Here is a 22645-nt window from a genome sequence, read left to right as displayed (position 1 = left end):
TTTTCGTCGTCATTTGTTTCCTTTCATTGCTATTGCTTAGTTTTTTGCTTTGGTCTCTACCACCAACGTTTGGGTCATTCCATCCCAGCGCCATATTTCATGATCGGCATATATTTTCTTATACCCTACTTTCACTTTTCTCCCTTCCTTTCTTAGTTCTTGCGCTTTTTGTCTGACATGTTTCTGTACAATTCTGTCGTTCTTTGATAGGTCATCGTTGATATAAACTAGAGCTTCTTCTCGATTTCTCAATTTGGTTTTGTTTCGCATGATTTTTCTTTTATCTTCTTCCTTTTCAAGCTCAACCAGACAAACTTTTTCTCCTAACTTCAGAGCCTTCTCTATTTGTACATCTACTTTTAATTCTGTCTGCATAAAATTTTTCATTGCATGTTTTAGGATATCTGGCCCATTTGTATCTATGTTCAATCCCTGTATAATTATATTTTTCCGCCTTTTTTGATTTTCTAAACTTTCAAGCCGTTCTTCTATTTGATAAACTGCCTGTTTTAGTTTCGTGTTTTCATCTCTTAATGTTAAATTCTCCTGGCGTAGCTCTCTTATTTCATCTCTATATTCTTTCTGCTCTCTACGCATCTCGCTAAGTTCTCTTGATTGTTCCTCGATTTTTAGACTTACTCCTGCCATCAGTTCCATAATTTTTTGTATATTCTCCTCCATTTTCTCCTTTCTGTAGGAGGGAGATCTGCTTATTTTTCGACTTTTGTTAAAAGCCCGTTCCAATTCTTCCTCTTTTCTCTTCTTGTCGTTTTCGTCTGTCGTGGTACCGTCACTTTCTGTTCGAAATAATAGCTCTTCGTATTTTTTATCTTCTCTGCTCATTTCAACTGGTTCGTTTTACTGCGATAAAGGTCTCGTTCGGACTATCTCCGCGGAAACTTAACCTTTCTCAGTGTAGCGTCTTACTTTTTTTCTTTTTTTTTTTGATAAAATTATATTGAGCAGTATATACTATTTCGCTCCTCCCTACTTACAGGACTTCCCTGTCGACTTGGCAACACCGCGTTCCAATCAAACAAGAATCCACTTCGAATATCGTAATATCGATGACGTTTTATTTGTTTATGTGTTACGCTTACCTTTGATTTTTGCCAATTTGGAGCACAATTTCAATATTTAGTTTATTATTTTTCGTTCAGCTACACTTTTTTCGTACGATACAGATTACACAAACAAAATAATACACAAAAAACAATCAGGACAACAATCAATTTGTTATCCCTAGGATAATACACCGCCCTCAAAAAATGTTTTCAACCGCACACTTGTTGTGGTCTACAAGATCTAGGCCAAGTATGTATATCAGTTTTTGTAAAGACATACATACATAACAGGTATACAATCTGCCTAAAACGTTTTGAAATGATCTTTTTTGAGAACGATTTTCCGAGTGAAAATCGAGACGTCACACATTAGAAATTAAAAAAATGTAATTTTCATTATTGTAATAATACTTACTTACTTAGTCCTAAGCCTTTCTACCTTTAAGTGTTACTCTGGTGGAGTTGAGTTTGGCATTGTAGTCTCCATGCTTTCCGATCTTGCGTTAGGTTTCTTGGACTTATTCCAATGTCAATCCCTTCTTCTGGACTTCTTTCCTGATTTCATCTATTCACATAATTCTTGGTCTTCCTCTTTTGTTTTTTCCCTGCACTCTCGTTTCGAACACTCGTTTTGTAAGCCTCTCGTTCGACATTCTACACACGTGCCCGAACCATCTAAGTTGTCCCTCCACTATTTTTCATTGATTGGCTCTAGTTTTAGGTTTTGTCTAATTGTTTCGTTTCGTATTTTGTCTGTCCTCTTTCTGTGTGCTATTTTCCTCAGGAACCTCATTTCCATAGCATTGACTCTGGATTTTTGTCTCCCCGTCAATGTTCCTGTCTCGCTGCTATACATGATTGTTGGTCTAACTACTGATTTAACGACTGCCGTTTTTACTTTCTCCGGTATCTCTTTTTTCCCCAAAAATGTTGTTTTCATAGCGTTAAATGTCGTCCCATTCTCTCGTTTATTTCCATGTCTTGTTTACCATTTGATTCGATTATTACTCCTGGGTATTTAAAATATTCCACTTGCTCTAGTTGTTTCCCATCTAATTCTATTACTTGTGTCTTCCTCGTATTTGAAATTATCATTGTTTTTGTTTTCTCTGTATTAATTTTCATATTTATGTTTGATAGTTCTTCTAGGATTTCAAGCTTGTTGAACGATTTTCCGAGTGAAAATCGAGACGTCACACATTAGAAAATAAAAAAATGTAATTTTCATTATTGTAATAATAAATGTGGCTTAATCCTATTAAGCCAGAAGAAGTCAGTGTCAGAAATTTGTAGAGTAGTTTACGTTTTATTTGAGAAATGATAATAATTGTATGCCACATTTCAAAACGTACTCATTATATCTGCTTACAGTCATTAAACGTTGAGTTACCAAACAAATGTTTTCTACTCTAATCATATCAATTTTAAGTTATAATGGAATCTCTAAATGAATTATAATATTTTTTGTTTTTAACAATCTCTTCACTATTTTTTGTTTCATTTATACAGTTTGCCCAGAAACTCTCCTGGCAAACGAAGACCGGGAGATTCCTCAGATAATTTTAAGGTAATTTAACCCAATTCCCCTAGTCTGAAAATGTTTCCCAAGGGAGCAGAGCTCTTTAAAGATGGCGTCTTATAATTAGTTTTTTTTTAAATACCTCCAGAATTTTATTTAGAAAAACGAAAACTGGTACCCCTATTTATCTTCCAGAGATAAATCGATTCCATCAATTCCGAATTTCTAGTACCGGTCATAGGTGTCCGTTACATAGGTAGGGTAACGGTTATTTTATCGCGTAACTTTTTTATCTTTAACTTTTAAGCGTTTTTGACACTGGATTATTAAATTGTGAGATATTATAGTACTAAAAGTTACTCTTGCTTTAAGTCGCTAGGAGACACCCTTTTTGTAGACAAATCGATTAGAATATTTTTCGTTTTTTCATTTGAAAAAAAATTTCAAAACAAAATTATTTAGCAAAACGAAAACCGGTACGTTTATTTATATTCCAGAGATAAATCAATTTCCTCAATTGCGAATTTCTAGTTCCGATCATATGAATCCTTTTGGGTAGGTCAACAGTTATTTTATCGCATAACTTTTTTGTCTTTAATTTTGAAGCATTTTTGATACTTGATTATTAAATTATGAGGTATTCTAGTACATATTAAAAGTTACTATTGCTTTAAGTCGGTAAAATACACCGTTTTTTTGAAAAAAAAAATTTAATTTAGGAAACGAAAAATTTTCAAATCAATTTTTCTAGAAAATGGTTCATGCTACCGACTTAAAGCAAGAGTACCTTTTAGTACTAGAATACCTAACAATTTAATAATCCAGTGACAACAATGCTTAAAAGTTAAAGACAAAAAAGCTATGCGATAAAATAATCGTTGCCCTACCCAAAACGGACGCCTATGACCGGTACTAGAAGTTCGCAATTGATGTAATTGATTTATCTCTGGAAGATAAATAGGCTTACCAGTTTTCGTTTTTCAAATAGAAGCGTTCTGCAAATATTAAAAAAACTATGTAATTACAAAGCGCCATCTTCAAAGAGGTCTAGCTTCCTTAGGAAGCATTTTCGGACTAGGTGAATTGGGTTAAATTGTCTTAAAGTTATCTGAAGAATCTCCGGTCTTCGTTTATCAGGAGAGCTTTTGGACACCCTGTATAAAAGCAAGTCCATTTATATAAAATAGAACTGGTCTTGAGTTAGACATATTATAAGAAATAAATGAGCCTAATAAGATACTTTTAGGGTCGAGCCTTGTCCCGAGCCAAATCAAGAAGGAATCTGGATTATACTGATGTCTTACGGAAGCTCGAATACATGGGAATTTCCATTCGAGTCGCATCACCGAAGCTAGTTATGGAAGAGGCTCCAGAATCATACAAAAATGTTACTGATGTTGTAAATACGTGCCACGCTGCCGGAATTTCGAAGAAGGCTATTAAACTAAGGCCTATAGCTGTAATTAAAGGTTAAATGTAATTATTAGGTACGTGACAAGACATCTCGTAACGCGACAGTTCGTAATCCCACAAATGGTAACGGACAATTTGTAACGGCGACAGTTCGTAACTGTACATGTTCGTCACGGTACAATTCAAAACGTCCAAATTGATTATTCTCTTTAACGTGGAAACTAGTTTTATTACAGTTACAATTGAAATTACGTTTATCAATTTAACGAACCAGCATCAGGATAAAAACATTTTTGACACATTTCCTATTTTGTGGAGATATAAATTTTTAAAATTATGTCTTAGAGAGTAGGCGCAAAATTTCGTTCCAATGCTTTTTAAATTTTTTTTTCGAATCCTGAGAAAACTAATAAGTATTCTTGAAAAATTTTAACGCAGAATGAAAGATCATTACATCATTACCGAGGGTAGAAAGTCCCTGGAAACTTCTACGTTTATTTTAATAAGTTACAGAGGTGAAAAAGAAGAGACAATTGAGAGTTATTTTTAATTTCAAATATCTCATTCAAAAGAAATTTTTGTTTATTCTAAGGGACTTTCAACCCTCGGTAATAATGTAATCTTCATTCTGTGTTTAAATTTTTCAGGATTCGAAAAAAATTAACACCATGTCCGTAGTGATATTTTCCAAATCGAACATTCGCTATCTTTGTCATACAACGCACTCAGTCGAACAGAATATGGTGAAAAGACAGTGACAAACAGGCTACTAAATATTTGACACTGCTTCAGGAATATTCTTAGTTGTTTATTAAATAATATTGATGGTGTATTTGATAGATAATTGATTTAAGATGTGAAATTAATAAACAGTTATTTATTGTTTATTATTTATGGAAGATCCAAGCACAGAATACACCAGGGTATATTCCAAGTTTTTATGGTTAAAGATGTTCAAAATTTATCTAAGCGTTCCATAGTGACAATATATTATTAAAATTACTTTTTCTCTTTCCTCGATTATAGTTTTTATCGTATAGTATATAAATTATTGTAATCACTGAATACGTAGTGAAAAAATAATCCTGTCAATTAACTGAATTAATAATAATTTAAACAAATATACAAGTAACGGTTAGCCAAGAACATTCAAAAACAATGAAATAGTTAATGATGACAATGTCATTGTCAACTAATGTTTACATTTCCATAATAGTGAGAATTTTACTACACGAAATTGGCCGTGTAAAAAAAGAAAAGTAGGGATAGCCGTAAAATATTTGCGCATACGCTCTTAAAATAAATATAATCTACTTAGTAATGTAAATTGTATTAATTACTATAGTAAATACACTATTATTAAACTGTTTTTATTTGTTTTATTATTTTTCACACTTAATTTTACTACTTTAAAGTGATCATTTAAGTGTAAAATATAGTTAAAAAGAAGTGGTCTTAAAAAAAAGGAACGTTACTTTTAGTATAGGAATGTTAGTAAAATCCATTTTTGTAGAAATTCATTAATACTAAATTTGCTAAAAAGAATTAATTGTTGCCGTTCCGAATTGTACCGTCACGAACTGACGCCGTTACGAATTGTCGGTTACCATTTGCCCGGTTACGAAATGCTGCGTTACGAGATGTCATGGAACTAATTATTATTGTGTCCGATGTCTTGACAAAAGTGTATTTTTTGAGGCAGTGGACAGAGTTAATTTTATTAATATATAAATTGGTGTCACAGTTTGAACAAACTTATTCTGATTGTGTTACGATGATTCTTCGATACCTGACCCAGAAAAAACTTGTTTATACAAAATTAGTAACTCCTTCATTATAACTTTATGAATCCAAGTGATTATTCTTCTTAGGGTGCCTGTCCGTTCCGAACGTTGGCGATCATTCTGGCTATGATGATTTTGTTAGTTGCTATACGGAATAGTTGTGTTGAGGTCTTTCTATACCATGCTCTCAGGTTAGTAAGCCAGGATATTCTTCTTCGTCCTGGGGCCCTTTTTCCTTAAATTTTACCTTGTAAAATGCACTGGAGTAGCTCGTATCTGCCTTGATTTCTCATTATATGCCCTAAGTACTGCAGCTTACTGCCCTTCACGATGTTGACTAAATCTGCGGTTGTGTTCATCCTCCGTAGTACTTTTTCATTGGTGACTTTGTCTGTCCATGGTATCTTCAGGATCCTTCTGTACAACCATAGCTCAAAAGCTTGAAGTTTCGATAGAGTTTCCGCCTTCAATGTCCACGTTTCTACTCCGTATAGAAGCACTGAGTACACGTAACATTTAAGGATTATTATATATAAGTGATTATTACCTCTTTACAATTTTTGCAACAGGTCATAATGTCTGGAAAGAGTAATCATTTCATGATCATGAATAATTGAGGGGGCCAGACGTAAAAGGGTTTAAGTGCAGTTTTGATAGTTCTGAGATAATCAGCTCCAAAGTTGTTTGAGTTTTATAGATTCTAGGAGTCATTAAACTAAAATATGTCTAGTGTACAAGGTACTATAAAATAATAAAAAATATAAGGGTATTGTTACTTTTACTATATCCTTCCTTTTTTTCAATTATTAAAAAAATGTACTTGAATCGGTACTTGGTGTTGATAAATTTTACTGGTAAGACGGTTCAAGTGCAGCTGTTAACTACATATTACTAATCATTTTTGTCCAAGCTGCTATCCACAGGGTAACTACAACTGGCACGTTGCATAATACTTAATAAGTCTTCAAAATTGGTCACAAATATCTTTATTTACTTGAAATTAATTCTGTATTAACATGTGTTTACATATTACAGAATACTAAAAATAGTTTTGTGGTAAAATGGTTCAAGCGCACTTAAACCCGTTTATTACTATTTATTTTTACAGAATACTAAAAATAGTTTTGTGGTAAAAAGGTTCAAGCGCACGGTTAAACCTGTCTACTACCAAAGCAAACTACAATTGTTTTCAGTGAACTAAATGTATTGGCGATAGATGGCGACTGTAGGGCGAAATATGCTTAAATCGTTTTACCACCAAGTTCTAATACCATTTAAGTATGCGAATCTGTACTTAGAGTAAGATTTTAAAAAAGTGCACTTAAACCCTTTTACTTCGAATTCCCTCAATTCATAACAACAATTATTGTTGTTGGTTGTTGCATTATCGGGATGGAAAATCATTTTCTTCTTTATCAAATGTATTTCTTTATAATTTTTCGCGTTTTTTAACATATTGCAACAATTGGCACACTCAATATTTATTGTTTTTTGGATTATAGCCAAAATGTATTAAAAATTCGTGGGAAATACTGAAAATATTCATTTCTTACTTTGCTATGAGAAACCGTGACGTCGACCTCGAGTATTTTTTCATTAAGTGGGTAGGCGCAAAATTTGCTTGCAATGCTTTTTAAATGCATTAATTTTTTTCGAATCCTGGAAACTAATTAGTATTTTTGAAAAATTTAACTGCAGAATAAACGGTTACATTATTACCGAGGGCCGAAAGTCTCTGAAAAGCTCTATAATGTTTATTTGAATAAGTTACGGGGGTGAAAAAAAAAACGAGAAAATTGAGTGTAATTTTTAATTTCAAATATCTTATTAAAAAAACTTTTTTATTATTCTGACTTTCGGCCCTCGGTAATATGTAATGTAATTTTTCAATCTGCGATTAAATTTTTTTAAAATATTTATTAGTTTTTCCAAGATTCGAAAGAAATTAATGCATTTAAAAAGCATCGCAAGCAAATTTTGCGCCTATGCTCGTAAATCATTTAAAATTCTGCGCTAAATGTCATTTGAGATACGGGCTATGCTATGCTTCATCTCGCGCACTTTAACGAATGATATTAAAGTATGAGATGTTGGGTGGATTTTTCTATTAGGCCAGACAGTGGAACTTTTAAAAGTCGGCTAGGAGGTTCATAGTATGTGCTCATATTTAACTATTGAAACTGAAGCAACGAATTCCAGTAATGTTGAATCCATCGCTACTTTGGTTTCGGTTGGTATTACTTCTTCTATGAATTTTAAACAAGATTCATCGTGGTCATCGAAGAGTCATCATAATTGACGAAAAAAATATATTATAATATGTAGTTAATATTATCTTCAATTATTATTGTTTAATTGTAACATCGCTTTTGTCAGCAGATGTTCTTAAAAGGCATTTTAGAAAATGTGATTGGATTTATGTTCTTTGATTTAATTAAGTATAGGATAAGAATTTTGTGTGCGTATTTAAAAGACTCGATAAAAATTTTATATTTTCAAAAGAAATTAAATACATTCGAAAAGTATACTTCTAATTTTTTTCTTTTAAGTTTAAACTGTCTGTCTGTTGTGTTGTGCCTTATGAGAAGTATTTTTTGATGTGATTCTATAAAAAAAAACTAAAGCTAGTTTAGGCTAAGTGGATAGTAACTTTTTCTCAAAATTCCACTACGGTTGTCATCCCCAGGTAACTAATGTGCAACCGAAGAAATGTGTACAACCAGTCTAGTACCAGTTGTCGTAGTGAAAAGTTGAAAAATTGTAATCACATTGCCCTTGGTATCTTCTTATTTCGGGCGATACGGCACTTCTCTCTGACACTCGATCATGATCTCTTTGTACCAAGCCTTGTTCTTTCATTAAATTCTACCAAGATGCCATGTGCTCTCGATAAAAGCCACCAATTGGTGTAGGGCCTATAGATCTGAAGTGTGTATGGCTACAAAGGTCAAATAGTCTAAGAGCTAGAGCCGAAAAATCATCGTCATAAGTAATATGGAGTTTAACATGTGAAATGTCTATTGTATATTGATAATTATGACCCCTTTCAGGCTGACACCTCAGTGGATACAGGAAGTAGCAATAAGGGATGAAAGGGGAAAGTTAGTGTAGTCTTTAAAGGTTTTCACCTCCTATTTTGTTAAACCTCCATCGATTTGCACGAAAATTGGTGACTAGTTAGAACATACCTCAGGAAATAAAAATAATTTGGTGCCCACTTGCACTTTTACCCTGGGGGTGGATACCACCCCTTCTCGAGGGCGAAAACGATTTTATTAAAAATAACCCCACAAATCGATAGAGGGACAAATTATAAGTAAGCATCAGGATAAAAACATTTTTGACACATTTCATATTTTGTGGAGATATAAATTTTTAAAATTATGTCTTAACCTTCCGATGACCAACCTTTTTTTGTTACACGGATGACCAACGGGGACTCCAGGTCAAAAATGACCTGGAATGAATGTTTTCAGCATTAAATCTTCATCTAACAATACATCCTCGTTTTCTGATACTATTTCATCTTCTATATCATCATAAAAATCGCTAGCAGTAACAATTTCCTGTAACTCAGCTTCGGTAAGACAGTGTGTACATATCTTATATGTACACAAAATACTAAGAAACTATAATAATATACGCCAGGAAATAATAATAATGACTAACTGTAGCAGACAGGAATGTCATGATGCGTACATAACAGGCACCACAGTCTAAAAATAGATTTTGATACCGCGCAGTGTAAAACTACTTGGAATTCCACATAATAGAAGGTATTTTTTTACTAAACATCAACTTCAGAATATATTTTTTATTCGTAAACTATAGTGAATTTTTTTTATTTCAAAATATGAGAATATCTAGAATGATATTAAAGTCAAATAAAAAAATAATGAGTTAAAAATTAAAAATAATTTTGAATTTATTAAAGAGAAACATACGCTGGGGTCCAAATTTACCCCAAATGTGTACAACCAGTCTAGTACCAGTTGTCGTAGTGAAAAGTTGAAAAATTGTAATCACATTGCCCTTGGTATCTTCTTATTTCGGGCGATACGGCACTTCTCTCTGACACTCGATCATGATCTCTTTGTACCAAGCCTTGTTCTTTCATTAAATTCTACCAAGATGCCATGTGCTCTCCATAAAAGCCACCAATTGGTGTAGGGCCTATAGATCTGAAGTGTGTATGACTACAAAGGTCAGATCTACAAATAGTCTAAGAGCTAGAGCCGAAAAATTATCGTCATAAGTAATATGGAGTTTGGCATGTGAAATGTGTCTATTGTATATTGATAATTATGACCCCTTTCAGGCTGACACCTCAGTGGATACAGGAAGTAGCAATAAGGGATGAAAGGGGAAAGTTAGTGTAGTCTTTAAAGGTTTTCACCTCCTATTTTGTTAAACCTCCATCGATTTGCACAAAAATTGGTGACTAGTTAGAACATACCTCAGGAAATAAAAATAATTTGGTGCCAACTTGCACTTTTACCCTGGGGGTGGATACCACTTCTTCTCGAGGGTGAAAACGATTTTATTAAAAATAACCCCACAAATAGATAGAGGGACAAATTATAAGTAAAATTTGTTAAATCATGTTATTAAAATAAATCAATACTTTTTGGGTTATTGAAGATCAAAGATTTGTCTGTTTAAGAGCACATGCGTGAAGTTACGGATGATAAAAATAACATATTTATTAATTGTATGTTACTAAAATATTATTTTTGAAGTTATACTTCTTTAGGCACGAGGGTAAATTTTTTTGTTTTACTGGGCGCATGCGCACACCGACAGTATGGTATAAACGTTATACGGGATTTGATTGGGTGTTAAAATCATCTGTCAATAATTGTTCAATATGGAGATTTTGGATAAACAAATTCATGTTGTGTATATTAGTTTTTATTGTTGTGATGGTAGAGAAAAAAGCTTATAATATTGTAGTGACTTTTTAAATAGTTTTTAAAAGCGACAGGTAGGTACGTAATAATTGTAAATGTTTCAGTATCCTAATAAAAAATTTCATAGGTACCTACCTTTGAAAAATTTAAAAAGAACCTACCAAAATAGTATATAATGCTTTGATTTACATAATTTGATTACCATCAAAATTTCTATCAATATTCACCTAATATATTGTTTTCTTACTCTATGTTTTGTTTTCTTACTTATTTATTGTTTTCTTACTATTATTATTATTATTGTTTTCTTACTCTATTTTAATATTTCTTTCAATTCTAAATAATTTCAATTCAAAATCAAAATAATTTGGTTAAACTCAGAACCGTCAAAAGTTTAATCCGTTTAGTTAGTTGATCTTCGCACATGATGACACATGGTCTCCGTGGGTAAAAGTTTAAGGTGAATGAATTTCAATACTAACTGCGCTGATAAGCGGGTTCGAACCCAATGGAAACTTTTATTTTTTTTATACATTTTATGATTGTAAGTTTATTTATTATATAATTTTTTTTTTCAGAAAATACGTATTTAGTTAAAAATTTTTCCTACATTGTTCAGAAATCATTTGTGGCATTTTTCAATGTGTTTGTTTGTGTGTGTTTTATTCTTTCATTATTTTAATTTTTGGGACTGTTTTAATAAAAAATTTTGAGAAGTAGTAAGTATTAAAATTAGTTTAATATTTAAATAAAATATAAATAAACTGTTTAAAGTATATTAATTTCGTTGAAATCATATACCTAATAGAAGTATAACTTCTTAGGTGCGTACAAAGTACACACACATTCTTTTTTATATTATTTCGATATTATAAATTTAGCAAAAGTGTATTCGAATATGTCAAATGTACCCATTATTGGACACCCCCAGTTTCTGGACATATTCAGTTTATAACGAAAAAAAAAAAAAAAAATTCAATTAAATATCGAAATAATATAAAAATAATATTTTACTAACTCTTTTTATCATCCGTAACTTCACGCATATGCTCTTAAATAGACAAATCTTTGATCTTTAATAACTCAAAAAGTATTGATTTATTTTAATAACATGATATAACAAATTTTACTTAAAATTTGTCCCTCTATCGATTTGAGGGGTTATTTTTAATAAAATAGTTTTCACCCGCGGGAAGGGGTGGTATTCACCACCAGGGTAAAAGTGCAAGTGGCACCAAATCAATTTTGTTTCTTGGGGTATGCTCTAACTAGTCACCAATTTTCATGCAAATTGATGGAGGTTTAACAAAATAGGAAGTGAAAACCTTTAATGGTTGCACTAACTTTCCCCTTTCATCTCTTATTGCTACTTCCTGTATCCACTGAGGTGTCAGCCTGAAAGGGGTCATAATTGTCAATATACAACGGACACATTTCACAGGAAAAACTCCATATTACTTATGACGATGATTTTTCGGCTCTAGCTCTCCGTCTAAAAAGGTACAGGTGCTAATTTTATGTTTGATGTACTATTCAACAAACGAGAGCTGGCGGATGACCTTAATCGCGGGTGTCACAAATGCTTGGTTGCCATATCAAAAATTTAGTTGGGATGTGAAAATTACGTTAGTAGATATTATCCACTACGAGGTGAACTCCTAGCAGACAGCAATAAAAATGAGCAATCCCGATTCCACTTTTCAATTTGTTCTACGCTCAAACCGCCAGCACTCACTTGTCGGATAGTACCATAGTTAGCTGGGATTATAATTTAGTTCCCGTATCTAGTGGATGTTCACCTTATTGCCCCTATAACGTTTGTTCAGTGTGAATATCTTCTGTCTCCTCTTTGTAAGTTATTCTCGCAGGCTTTGGTTCATTAGCGACCCCAGCCTGCGTATTTTTTTTTTCATTCAACTTCATAAATCTATCACTATGGATTTCAGTTCTACTTCGAACTTCTTGCCGACCCAGAGACTCTTCCTCAGCACATATCAACCTAAAAGTACCCGTTCGTGTGACTTCCTTCATATTGATGAGCAGACGGAGCTCTTTTGTTGATTTTCTTACACCCTAGGGGTAAGGCATGCCGAAGATACATAGATGTGCGCGGTGGAGGTCGCGGTCGAGGTTTACATCGATGACGGGCAGAATATGCCGAAGATACCTTCCTTTCATTGTTCTTTGCGATTTCTGAGGTGACTGGCAAGTGTTCTTGGAAAGTTAGCTTTTAACATTATAAAATTATATACATAAGCAACAGTAGTGACGACAGTGATTGCATGACTTCAAGTAAAAAGTGGTGGATCATTTGTAATTCTTCAAATCGCCCGTTTTCGGCTCATCCTATAAATAAAAAATGACAGTACCTAGGAGAATGCCATCACCTATTTAAAGGGCTTAAGAAACACTACTCAGAAGATTTTATGCTTATATAAGAATTAATCTGGATAAACTGCTCGTCAAAAGTTAGGGATATAGAAAATTATGCTGATTTTCATAGTTGATTTTTTCGCGAACAGACGGATTCTGCTATTTTTGTTTTATTTTAGATTTTTCTTTAGTATTTACACAATTTGAAAAGGTTTACTCAAACTTATTTTTTGTACTTATACCGGGTGGAAGAAAAGAAATGTTTTTCTTATGTTAAGTTTGAGACACCCTGTAGGGAGAACGAGGTACAAATGTGAGTATACATCAGAATCGTATTGTAGTCTTATGTTTTGTGAACATGTTGTTTGAATGTCCCTGATATCTTTAGAAACAAAAAAAAAAAGACGGTTTTGTAATTTAACATGTGTTTTAACCGAAACAAAAGTTTGAAACACCTTGTATGGAAAAAAAGGCACAAAGGTGAGTATACCTCGATATTATGTTGTAGTCTCGTATTTTGTGAATATTTTGTTTTTTAAATTTCTCTGATATCTTTAATAACAAAGAAAATAGACGGTATTACTCTTTAATATGTGTTTCTATGTTTCACAGGTGTGATGTGATGCATGTCGTCAGTTAAAACGCATATTAAATAGTAATACCGTCTAGTTTCTTTGTTATTAAAGATATTAGAGAAATTAAAAAAATAAAATATTCACAAAATATGAGACTACAACATTATATCGAGGTATACTCACCTTTCTAGTCCAGAAAGCCACTGCGCATCCGCTAGGAAAAATATTCTGATTCGGATTTTTTGCACAATCTTACTCAAAAAGGACTCCTTTTAACAAATTTGCATGTTGCCAGGACCAAAAGGTGGTCAAAAATTTTTTAACGTTTTTTTTTGTTTTTTTCCTAAAATTATTTTTTTTGCATGGAACAAAGTTTTTTTAGGTTTTTTGGATCATTCCAAACAGAAAAGGTCTTTAGTGACTTTTCTCTAAAGTTGATAGTTTTTGACATATTTTATAAGCGATTAAAAATTGAAAAATTGCGAAATCGGCCATTTTTAACCTTCAAAAACTACGTGAAAAACTTAAAATTTGAATGTTGCCAAGGTAGGTAGATATTCTTTAAACATCGATTGATAAAATCTCGAAAAGTTTTTTGCAATACAGTATTCAAAACTCCTTTGTTTTTTAATTTCTAATCACGCGTGCGCGACACCGTTGCATGTGCATACAGTATGGTGCAAATGAAAGGAATAAAACAGGTCGATTTTTATTTTTAAGTTATGATATTGTGGCATATATGGTATACTAGTGACGTCATCCGCCTGGGCGTGATGACGTAATTGATGATTTTTTTTTAAATGAGAATAGGGGTCGTGTGGTAGCTCATTTGAAAGGTTCTTCAATTCTCTATTCAATAATGTAAACATTTACATAATTATTTATACAGGGTGTCTAAAAAATTTTTATTAAATTAAATTATTTGACAAAAAAAGAAGTAGAAGGACACCCTGTATAAATAATTATATAAATGTTTATATTACTGAATAGAAAATTGAAGACCCTTTCAAATGAGCTAGCACACGACCCCTATTCTCATTTAAAAAAATCATCGATTACGTCATCACGCCCAGATGGATGACGTCACTAGATACCATATATGTCACAATATCATAACTTAAAAATAAAAATCGACCTGTTTCGGAATTTTTCCCTAAAGTCGCCGGTTTACGAAATAACGAATTTATTCCTTTCATTTGCACCATACTGTCGGTGGAAAATAGTGTCGCGCACGCTTGATTAGCAATTAAAAAACAAAGGAGTTTTGAATATTGTATTGCAAAAAACTCTTCGGGATTTCATCAATCGATGTTTAAAGAGTATCCACCTACCTTGGCAACATTTAAATTTTCAGTTTTTCACATAGTTTTTGAGGGCTAAAAATGGCCGATTTCGCAATTTTTCACTTTTTAAACGCTTATATGTCAAAAACTATCATTTTTAGAGAAAAGTCACCAAAGACCTTTTCTGTTTGGAATGATCCAAAAAACCTAAAAAAACTTTTTTCCATGCAAAAAAAATAATTTTAGGAAAAAACAAAAAAAAATCGTTTAAAAAATTTTTGACCACCTTTTGGTCCTGGAAACATGCAAATTTGTCGAAAGGAGTCCTTTTTGAGTAAGATTGTGCAAAAAATCCGAATTAGAATATTTTTCCTATCGGATGCGCAGTGGCTTTCTGGACTATTGTGCCTTTTTCTCCCTGCAAGGCGTCTCAAACTTTTGTTTCGGTTAAAACACATGTTAAATTACAAAACCGTCTATTTTTTTGTTTCTAAAGATATCAGGGTCATTCAAAAAAAATGTTCACGAAACATAAGACTACAATACGATTTCGATGCATACTCACATTTGTATCTCGTCCTCCCTACAGGGCGTCTCAAACTTAACATAAGAAAAACATTTCTTTTCTTCCACCCGGTATAAGTACAAAAAAAAAGTTTGAGTAAACCTTTGCATAACTCTGTAAATACTAAAGAAAAATCTAAAATATTAAAAAAAATTAGCGGAATCCGTTAATGTGTTCACGAAAAAATCTACTATGAAAATTCAGCAGAATTTTCTATATCCCTAACTTTTGACGAGCAGTTTATATTTCAGTATATTTCGTCGTCTTGGTGGTGAAGAACCCACATTTTTGGGCAAAATGAGTTAACTGCACCTCGTTATTTAGAACACAATGAAAAATACTGTGGTGAAGTCAGCTAAGTGGTTATTTAATTTAAGGTCAATTTTTCGGTAAAGTTTATACAATAGTTGTGAAAGAAGCCACGTGAAAATTATCTAAATACAATAGTTGTAAAACGTATTTTTTAGATTTTATAATTATTGAATAAAAGTAAAAAGCATTGTCTGTTTTATTTTGATCCTTCGGTATTAATAAGTGGTTCCCTGAGTTAGAAATGATGGTATCTCCTGCGGATTAGAAATAACATGATTAATTAATGTTGACAAGCACTCATGAATACTCCAAAACTTCTTAAGCCAGAAGTTTTGAATTCCGTCTGGTCCAGGAGATTTCCAGTTTTGAAGCTTTTTGATGATATTTGAGATCTCTTTGGTGGCGAATGGTTCGTAGTAAGCAGTAACGTAGTGTTGACAGTTGTTCGTCGTGTCTTCAATCCATCCAGCATTGTTGTTAAGAGCAGCTGGTGTGGAAAGGTGATTTCCCCAAAACTCATGAATTTCTTCTTGACTTGGGTAAGACTTGTCGACACTTTCTATGGTGGAATTGTGTTTTCGGTAGAACGCCTTCTCAGAATTCTCAAAAAGTGCATTGTCACATTTTCTGTTGTTACTAACTTTGTACCTCCTTAGGCGTGCTGGATAGATGGAGAGTTTTTGTTTTAATGTATCCAGACACTGTTGGGCTGTGTTATTTTCTGGATCATATCTCGAGTGTCTTGCAGTATTCAGAATTATTTCTTTAGCTCTCCTAATTGCTTTTCTAGTTGTTACACCTCTAATATATTCTGTTACTTGACCAATATCCCTACACAGTAACTCAATTTTTCCGAGCAGTCTTTTTCCCAGGGTGCAATTCTGTTACCAGTTCTTCCGATATTAGTACCCCGTCGTGTTCTGATCTTAATGCCCATTACATTAGCAATTGCTGTTGCTGTACAGTAGATTAGCATATGCAAATATTCCAATGTGTGGGCTTCTACGACATAATTGGGTAGGACTTCCGTGTTCACAATTTGTAACAGTGCGCCTAGTTTCTGACAAGAGTTTATTCGTGGTAGCGGTGGTCTACTAAGTGGGTTTGTTCCATTAAACTCTTGTACGGCACGAGCCATTTCGTTTACTAGACTATCACGTAACTCGTTATTTTCCTGCTGTGTATTATCAGGTTGAGTTTCTGCCATGGGCTCAAATCTGCTCATTGAGGATTTTATCAGGGACTCGATCTACAACTAGCTCTTGGTTATTAAATCCCGTTCGACTTCGCTTTTGATCGTATTGCGTCTAGTCTCTGGGATTAAGTTATTTCTTATAATTACCCAGTATTGATCTGATACTCTTTGCTCCGATACTTGAATATTTAGGTACTCCCTGCAAAATTCGGCTTACAGCTGTTGTCTGTAGCCTATCGTTGCTTGACCAAGGTTTGTCACCTTATAATAGAAGCACAAAATGCTTTCGTTAATGGACACAGTCCATTTCATGCGCTGCCTCGGTCGTCCCGCTTGAGTGAGCGCCGGCTGATGTTCCAGCGCAGCACCTTCAGCGAGTGGAGCTCTTGCTGTTTTTTGGCTCGCTTGTGGTTGTTGTTGTCGGGTTGTAGCTGATTGTATGACAGGAGCCCGCCTCCTCAACACCCTGGCACCAACATCCCGCATGCTGTCACGTCCAGCACTGATTCCAAACTTGCCCTGGCGATCTCCAGGCAGCGATCCTAAACATAAACCATAATTCTCCATATTACTGGGTGTACATTGTATTTATTTATTTATACTGCACATTTACAGCAATGATGCCAATTATAAACTCACAGTTGGTCAATACAAAGAAATAAGAACATACAATAATTTATACAATACAATAAAATAAATACACTTTAAAACAATAAATAAGGGTATCACAGTTTATGTAACATAGTACTCTTTTTCATATTATATAGGTCACGATAAACTCGTTCATTGCCATTAAGCAGTTTGCCATGGGGGAGTTTGCGTATTCTGGAGTTATTTTATTTATTTATTATTTATTGAAGGACCGAAGTCCATTAGTACATAATACAATTAAAATGTCACACAAACTAGAAAAACAATTTAAAATAAGATCTAGTACACAATTGGTAAATACATAATAAACAATAATAAAATTACTTGCTCTCATTTAACAATTGAGAACTAGTCCTGTAATGTAAAGTAATAAAATCTAAATATCTAAAACATTTTGCAAATGACAAATACAACTTATCTTAGAACGAAGACAATAACTACTTAATTGACAAATCAGTCCTTAAATTAAAACATTCTTCTTCTTCTTTAAGTGCCATCTCCGCGGCGGAGGTCGTCAATCATCATAGCTATTCGTATTTTAGAGGCGGCGGCTCTAAAAAGTTCATTTGATGTACATCCGTACCACTCTCTCAGGTTGCGCAGCCACGATATTCTGCGTCTCATTATGCTTCTCTTTCCTTGAATCTTTCCCTGCATAATCAATTGGAGCAAGCTGTATCTCTCTCCACGTGTAATATGTCTGAGATATTCCAATTTTCTTGTTTTGATGGTATTTAGGATTTCCATTTCTTTACTCATCTTACTCAGAACCTCTTTGTTTGTGACGTGTTCTGTCCACGATATTTTCAAAATTCTTCTGTACACCCACAGCTCGAATGATTCTAGTTTTTTCATTAATGCAGCATTCATGGTCCAAGCTTCCATTCCATAAAACAAAGTCGAGAAAACGTAGCACCTAGCCAACCTAACTCTTAGCTCCAACTTCAAATCTCTTGTGCAGAGCACTTTTCTCATTTTGTTAAAATTTGCTCTAGTCTTTTCTATTCTGATTTTGATTTCTTATAAGGAATCTCATGTGGAGTTGATCATTGTTCCAAGGTATGCATATTGGTCGACTCGTTCGATATTGGGTCCGTTTATGAAGAGATTTTTGTTATTTCTTTGAGTTTTCGATAGTCTCATAAACTTTGTCTTCTTGAGATTCATTGTTAGCCCGTATTCTTGTCCAAACTCTGCTATTCTGGTCACCAGCCTCTGAAGATCCCCAATATTTTCAGCTAAGATGACAGTGTCATCCGCATATCTAATGTTGTTAATGGGAACTCCATTTACCTTTATTCCAGCTGTTTCACCCTCAAGAGCTTTTTTCAAGATCTCTTCCGAGTAGGCATTAAAAAGAATTGGCGACAACACGCATCCCTGGCTCACTCCAAGTCTGATTTCAATTTCCTCTGACAGCTTGTCGTCAACACGTACTTTTGCTCGTTGTTTATAGTATAAATTCGATATAATCCTAAGGTCATTGTAGTCCAACTTCTTTGATTCCAAGACATGCATTAATTGTTCATGTCGTACTTTGTCGAATGCTTTATTATAGTCAGTAAAACACGCATATATATATATATATATATATATATATATATATATATATATATATATATATATATAAAAAAGTACTGAGATAACAGCTGGGAAAACCCTGGTACTGAGGAAGCAATGAAAGACTGGTGCTTCAAAGTGAGTGCCTTTTATTTTGGTCAAGCTTTCGCCTATTGTTTTTAGGCTTCTTCAGGACTTGCTACAAAGAAGAACATTCTTTACAAATATGCTTAAAGATAGAACAAGCAATTCTTACCGAAATAGGTGCACTAGTGCTCAGTGAAAATAAGAATACATCTTTTACCTTGCCTTTTTTGTGTATACATAAGTAATACAGATATTTTTGTTGTTATTATTTAGCTAATAAAACCAGATATCGAAACTGAGTCAGATCCTCTCTATTCAACCTAATCCATTGTAAGAAAATTTGGACAAGTGTCGTTAGAAGTTGATTTTTTTATTTACAAAATGACACCTATCGATCCATCGATTGTCAACGTCCTCTTCCGTTTTTTTTACGTCTGACTGACACATAGAAGATTTGTTTAGAGATTTCGAGAGAAGAGACTCGTAACATCAAACAACCATTCGACTGTCACTATTCGAACAGCTGTCTGAAATCACTTCTTCTCTTTTTCATGATGTAATTGTGGTGAGCTTCTGATTAAGAACCTCCCACCCAACCAATTGCAAAGGATGGATCAAAGGTGAAAGAATGCAATGAAAATCGTTAGAATGGCCGACAGCTCAGTTGTCCCTTGTTGAACTGTCGTTCGAATCCAACGATACCACTAAACCGGAAGGTAGTGGTGATCTTTGAAATGTAAAGAAAATTATTATGGTTCTTACAATAGATTTGCCATTAAAACATATGTTTTTGGTGGAGAACGTAGAGACGATCAACACTCCAACTGTCACTTGTTGAAATGCCGGCTCCTCACCCGTTCCCTGTGTCTTCTACGTCAAGTTATTAAAAATATTATGGATAGGGAATCTCCCACTCAGACCCGCCATCCGGTTCACTTACAGGAAACGACTATTCTTTATAAAATGTGGAGTACAAAATGTAAAACGTAATACTTATTAAAATTGTAAATTTAAAGTGGTCGAAATTTGGACATTAGAATTAGATAATATTTTCTTTATAAACAAGTTAGAAATTGAAGGATTGACTTTATACATTTAAAAGGGTAAAAATGAAAAACATCAAAAGGACACAAATATGTAGTAAAAAATAGACGTAGAAACAAAAATACATTGAATTTATTGTAGGTGAAGGTCACTCACATAAGACTGTGGTAATTTCTTTCGTTTTGTGAAATTTTGCTGTAGTAATAAAGTATAAATAGTACTTAAATGTTCAACATCTTTTTTATGGTTTATCGCGTTAGCACAGTTGTTAATGTTAATATATACATTAACAACTGTGCTAACGCGATAAACCATAAAAAAGATGTTGAACATTTAAGTACTATTTATACTTTATTACTACAGCAAAATTTCACAAAACGAAAGAAATTACCACAGTCTTATGTGAGTGACCTTCACCTACAATAAATTCAATGTATTTTTATTTCTACGTCTATTTTTTACTACATATTTGTGTCCTTTTGATGTTTTTCATTTTTACCCTTTTAAATGTATAAAGTCAATCCTTCAATTTCTAACTTGTTTATAAAGAAAATATTATCTAATTCTAATGTCCAAATTTCGACCACTTTAAATTTACAATTTTAATAAGTATTACGTTTTACATTTTGTACTCCACATTTTATAAAGAATAGTCGTTTCCTGTAAGTGAACCGGATGGCGGGTCTGAGTGGGAGATTCCCTATCCATAATATTTTTAATAACTTGACGTAGAAGACACAGGGAACGGGTGAGGAGCCGGCATTTCAACAAGTGACAGTTGGAGTGTTGATCGTCTCTACGTTCTCCACCAAAAACATATGTTTTAATGGCAAATCTATTGTAAGAACCATAATAATTTTCTTTACATTTCAAAGATCACCACTACCTTCCGGTTTAGTGGTATCGTTGGATTCGAACGACAGTTCAACAAGGGACAACTGAGCTGTCGGCCATTCTAACGATTTTCATTGCATTCTTTCACCTTTGATCCATCCTTTGCAATTGGTTGGGTGGGAGGTTCTTAATCAGAAGCTCACCACAATTACATCATGAAAAAGAGAAGAAGTGATTTCAGACAGCTGTTCGAATAGTGACAGTCGAATGGTTGTTTGATGTTACGAGTCTCTTCTCTCGAAATCTCTAAACAAATCTTCTATGTGTCAGTCAGACGTAAAAAAAACGGAAGAGGACGTTGACAATCGATGGATCGATAGGTGTCATTTTGTAAATAAAAAAATCAACTTCTAACGACACTTGTCCAAATTTTCTTAAAATGGATTAGGTTGAATAGAGAGGATCTGACTCAGTTTCGATATCTGGTTTTATTAGCTAAATAATAACAACAAAAATATCTGTATTACTTATGTATACACAAAAAAGGCAAGGTAAAAGATGTATTCTTATTTTCACTGAGCACTAGTGCACCTATTTCGGTAAGAATTGCTTGTTCTATCTTTAAGCATATTTGTAAAGAATGTTCTTCTTTGTAGCAAGTCCTGAAGAAGCCTAAAAACAATAGGCGAAAGCTTGACCAAAATAAAAGGCACTCACTTTGAAGCACCAGTCTTTCATTGCTTCCTCAGTACCAGGGTTTTCCCAGCTGTTATCTCAGTACTTTTTTATTTACTAGTAACCCAATTACTCCTTGGACGTTTTTATATATATATATATATATATATATATATATATATATATATATATATATATATATATATATATATATATAATTATTAATATGTAGTGACTGTTAATAATACAAAATTATTCATTTTATATATATATATATATAAAATGAATAATTTTATATATATATATATATATATATATAAAACACTTTTGAGTTTCGGTGGGTTGGAGTCAATAAAAAGGGGCTGTTAGAATACTATTTTTTATTACTCGATCTTTCGAATGTGTTTACATTCATTTTCAAGAGCTAAAAAGTAACTGATAAAGTGGAAACAAAGATCATGTAAAAATATAACTCACCAGATAAATCTAGATTGGTTATTAAAACTTGCTAACATTAATACATATAAATAAGAGGAAAACTATTAATATCCATAAAATGAATTCTTCCCAGACTGCATAATATAAATTAATGGCCAAAAGATTTAAATTTTTGAAATGAATTTTGAATTTGATGATCGGTAAATTGGAAAAAATTTTAATACAAAAAGTCAATGTCAGTGAAAAAATCAGCCTACATCGACAAGTAGCTAAAAGTAATTTATTTAAATATATTATAACGTGATGATTTGTTAAAAAAAAAGAAAGAAGAAATAAATAAGTAGAGAAAAAAATATTTTAGTA

The 22645-nt window shown here is 33.1% G+C and overlaps 1 protein-coding gene across 1 annotated transcript in view; it reads left to right on the top strand.

Annotated features, from left to right (window-relative positions):
• The window catches only part of LOC114331877 (RNA-splicing ligase RtcB homolog), a 74401-nt gene extending 66096 nt beyond the window's left edge, over window positions 1-8305 (top strand). Inside the window, exon 7 of the mRNA XM_028281565.2 lies at window positions 3830-8305. Coding sequence (XP_028137366.1) covers window positions 3830-4057 — 228 coding nt within the window. The 3' untranslated portion in view covers window positions 4058-8305. The remainder of the gene's footprint in view (window positions 1-3829) is intronic.
• Window positions 8306-22645: the final 14340 nt, after the last annotated feature.

This window comes from Diabrotica virgifera, chromosome 1, assembly GCF_917563875.1.
Source record: "Diabrotica virgifera virgifera chromosome 1, PGI_DIABVI_V3a".
NCBI classification, from domain to species: domain Eukaryota; kingdom Metazoa; phylum Arthropoda; class Insecta; order Coleoptera; family Chrysomelidae; genus Diabrotica; species Diabrotica virgifera.
The sequence above is the reverse complement of the archived record's forward strand: the minus strand, read 5'-3'. Positions and strand labels throughout refer to the sequence as shown.